General features: G+C 30.6%; 1 protein-coding gene across 1 annotated transcript; it reads right to left on the bottom strand.

The window, feature by feature from the left end:
- Window positions 1-425: 425 nt before the first annotated feature.
- On the bottom strand, window positions 426-1,751 carry LOC124925152 (bidirectional sugar transporter N3-like). Its single transcript, XM_047465123.1, has 6 exons — window positions 1,709-1,751; window positions 1,594-1,630; window positions 1,283-1,493; window positions 1,040-1,201; window positions 843-962; window positions 426-767 (listed from the first exon to the last, which is right to left on the bottom strand). The coding sequence occupies exons 1-6, from the start codon at window positions 1,749-1,751 to the stop codon at window positions 426-428; spliced, it is 915 nt and encodes a 304-aa protein (XP_047321079.1).
- Between the last annotated feature and the right edge of the window lie 469 nt (window positions 1,752-2,220).

Below are 2,220 nucleotides of genomic sequence, written 5' to 3' on the forward strand. Positions count from 1 at the left end.
TGGATGAACCAAATTTGATCAAAGTGGGGGCTTGTGTAAAATTTGATATTTTGTATGTTTCAAAAAATTATTATGTACCTTTGAGCTGGCTTTACACATTAAAATATTATGCAGAATTTTGTATGGCTCATCAGATGACTTCCTTTACCTTTGGTCAATTGAGATAATGTTAAATTTATTAAAATATAAAAATAAAATTCTGATAAGAACTGAACTATTCTAAATAACCCACATCAAACAAGGACTTATGGATCCTTTGATGTTTAGATTTTTATATATATATAAATTTTCATTAATATAATAGTAACTAACAAGCCAATTACATTGATAATTAATAATGATTGAAGGTCATAAAACTGATTAATATTTTTACTCTCCCTTAATTTAAGTTAACTTTAACTAATAATTTATTAACTACTTCATACTTAATCATCCACCTCATCAACTATCTCCTGATCCCCACTAATTATAACAACAGACATCTCTTCTTCCACGTGATCCACCTCATCAATTATCTCCTGAGCCCCAGACATCTCTTCTTCCACTTGATCCACCTCATCCTGAGCTCCAGTACTTATAACAACAGACATCTCTTCTTCCACTTCCACTGTGTCAGATTGAATTACTTGAGGTTCATGGTCCCCAGCATTCTGAACAACAGCAACTTCTGTCAAGTCCTCTTCCTCGACTATCGTCTTTTTGTTCCTATATATGCCATACAAAATCATCTGAACAATTCCTAGGAGGAGCCCAATCACATTTGGAAGCTGAAACATTTCAATAAATATGTTATACATTAATATGCATGAATAATATCAACTTTTTTATAAATGAAAACTCACTGAGACCAGCAGATCGGTTAGTAAAATTCCGTAAACAAACCAAACAATGGCACTGATGGTGAGAGAGAAGGATAATGTGAATGGCATAAACTCCACGCTTCGGGTCTTCACCACCTCAAACTGCAAACATTAACGTCGATAAATTAATATTAACAATAAATCAAATAAACATCAATAAATATGTAAATAAAACTTACAGCAATGCTCAATGGAGCCGCAAATACCAAAACGGAGAGGGAGACGCAAATCCAACCAACAACCGTGCCCCGGAACGAGGATGGCACTAAAAAGAGGGTAGAAAGAAGAATAGCCGTAAATACTCCCACATTCAAGCAAAGAACTAGCTTGATCGTCTTTCTCTGTAAACAATGAATAAATATGTGATTTACTAATTGTATAAAAGTTTAAAACATATGTATAATAATAAAAATATATCTAACCTTAATCTGTCTCCTAGCGTAGTATATGAAGATGGTGATATAAATGGTCTCAATGACACATCCAAATATATTGATAGAAAGGAGGAGAACTGCTCTAGTCGTCAAAATAGCGTAGAACAACCATACCGATGCACTGAACAGAGCAAGCACATACGGCAATACCTTAAACCTCATGGTTGATTTCTTTTTGTAAATCTCCACAAACGTAAACCTGTAATTAAGTGCAATGACATAAAATAAATTAATTATATACATTTGTTGAAAGTTAAGTTAGTTATTACTTATTAGTAAGTGTAAAAGAAAAAACTTACAATGGAGATAAATACACTCCAACAGAAACAACATTACCTGAAAATCAAATAAAGGATTAAGCATAGTTTAAGTTTTGAAAAAAAGAAAAGAGAAGACAAATATAAAATATATTACCTAAAATGCCGAATATCAAAACCAACAAAGAATGGATCTCCATGAGATGAGTTTTTTCTTCTGGATCAGAAACTTAATTCTCTGTGTTCTCTCTCTTTCTTTGATTTAAAAAGATGGAAGCTTTAAGTTTAGCCGAACTCATTTATAAAAAAAATAACTTTGACCTAAGGTCTTGTTTGGTTTGGGATATTCAAATAATTCAAAGAAATCATCTATTAAATCAACTAAAATAACTTCTATTGTAAATTCATAAAACCTTATTTGAATTCAACTTTTTATTGAGTTTCAAGTTTTTATTGAGTTTCAAGGTTTGTTATTAATAATCTCATTGGATCATTTTATTTACTTATAATTTTCATATTTGAAGGTTTTTTCTAGTTATCTTTGATTTTTTTAACAGATTTTTTTTATTTGTGAAGCACACGACTTTTCACTACCATAATTGAATTTGAATTTTATTTTTCAATTAACTATATATTCTATATTCTTAAAACAAACATGCCTTTGAGAAT

Source organism: Impatiens glandulifera, chromosome 2 (assembly GCF_907164915.1).
Source record: "Impatiens glandulifera chromosome 2, dImpGla2.1, whole genome shotgun sequence".
Taxonomy (NCBI): domain Eukaryota; kingdom Viridiplantae; phylum Streptophyta; class Magnoliopsida; order Ericales; family Balsaminaceae; genus Impatiens; species Impatiens glandulifera.

What these genes read in the sequence shown, in the direction of transcription:
- LOC124925152 (XM_047465123.1), bottom strand. Translation starts at nt 1,751, where the DNA reads ATGGAGATCCATTCTTTGTTGGTTTTGATATTCGGCATTTTAG. An exon ending in GGAGTGTATTTATCTCCATT is followed by an intron (nt 1,494 to 1,593) that starts GTAAGTTTTTTC and finishes ACTTAATTACAG; the next exon opens with GTTTACGTTTGTGGAGATTT. An exon ending in TAACCGATCTGCTGGTCTCA is followed by an intron (nt 768 to 842) that starts GTGAGTTTTCAT and finishes GAAATGTTTCAG; the next exon opens with CTTCCAAATGTGATTGGGCT.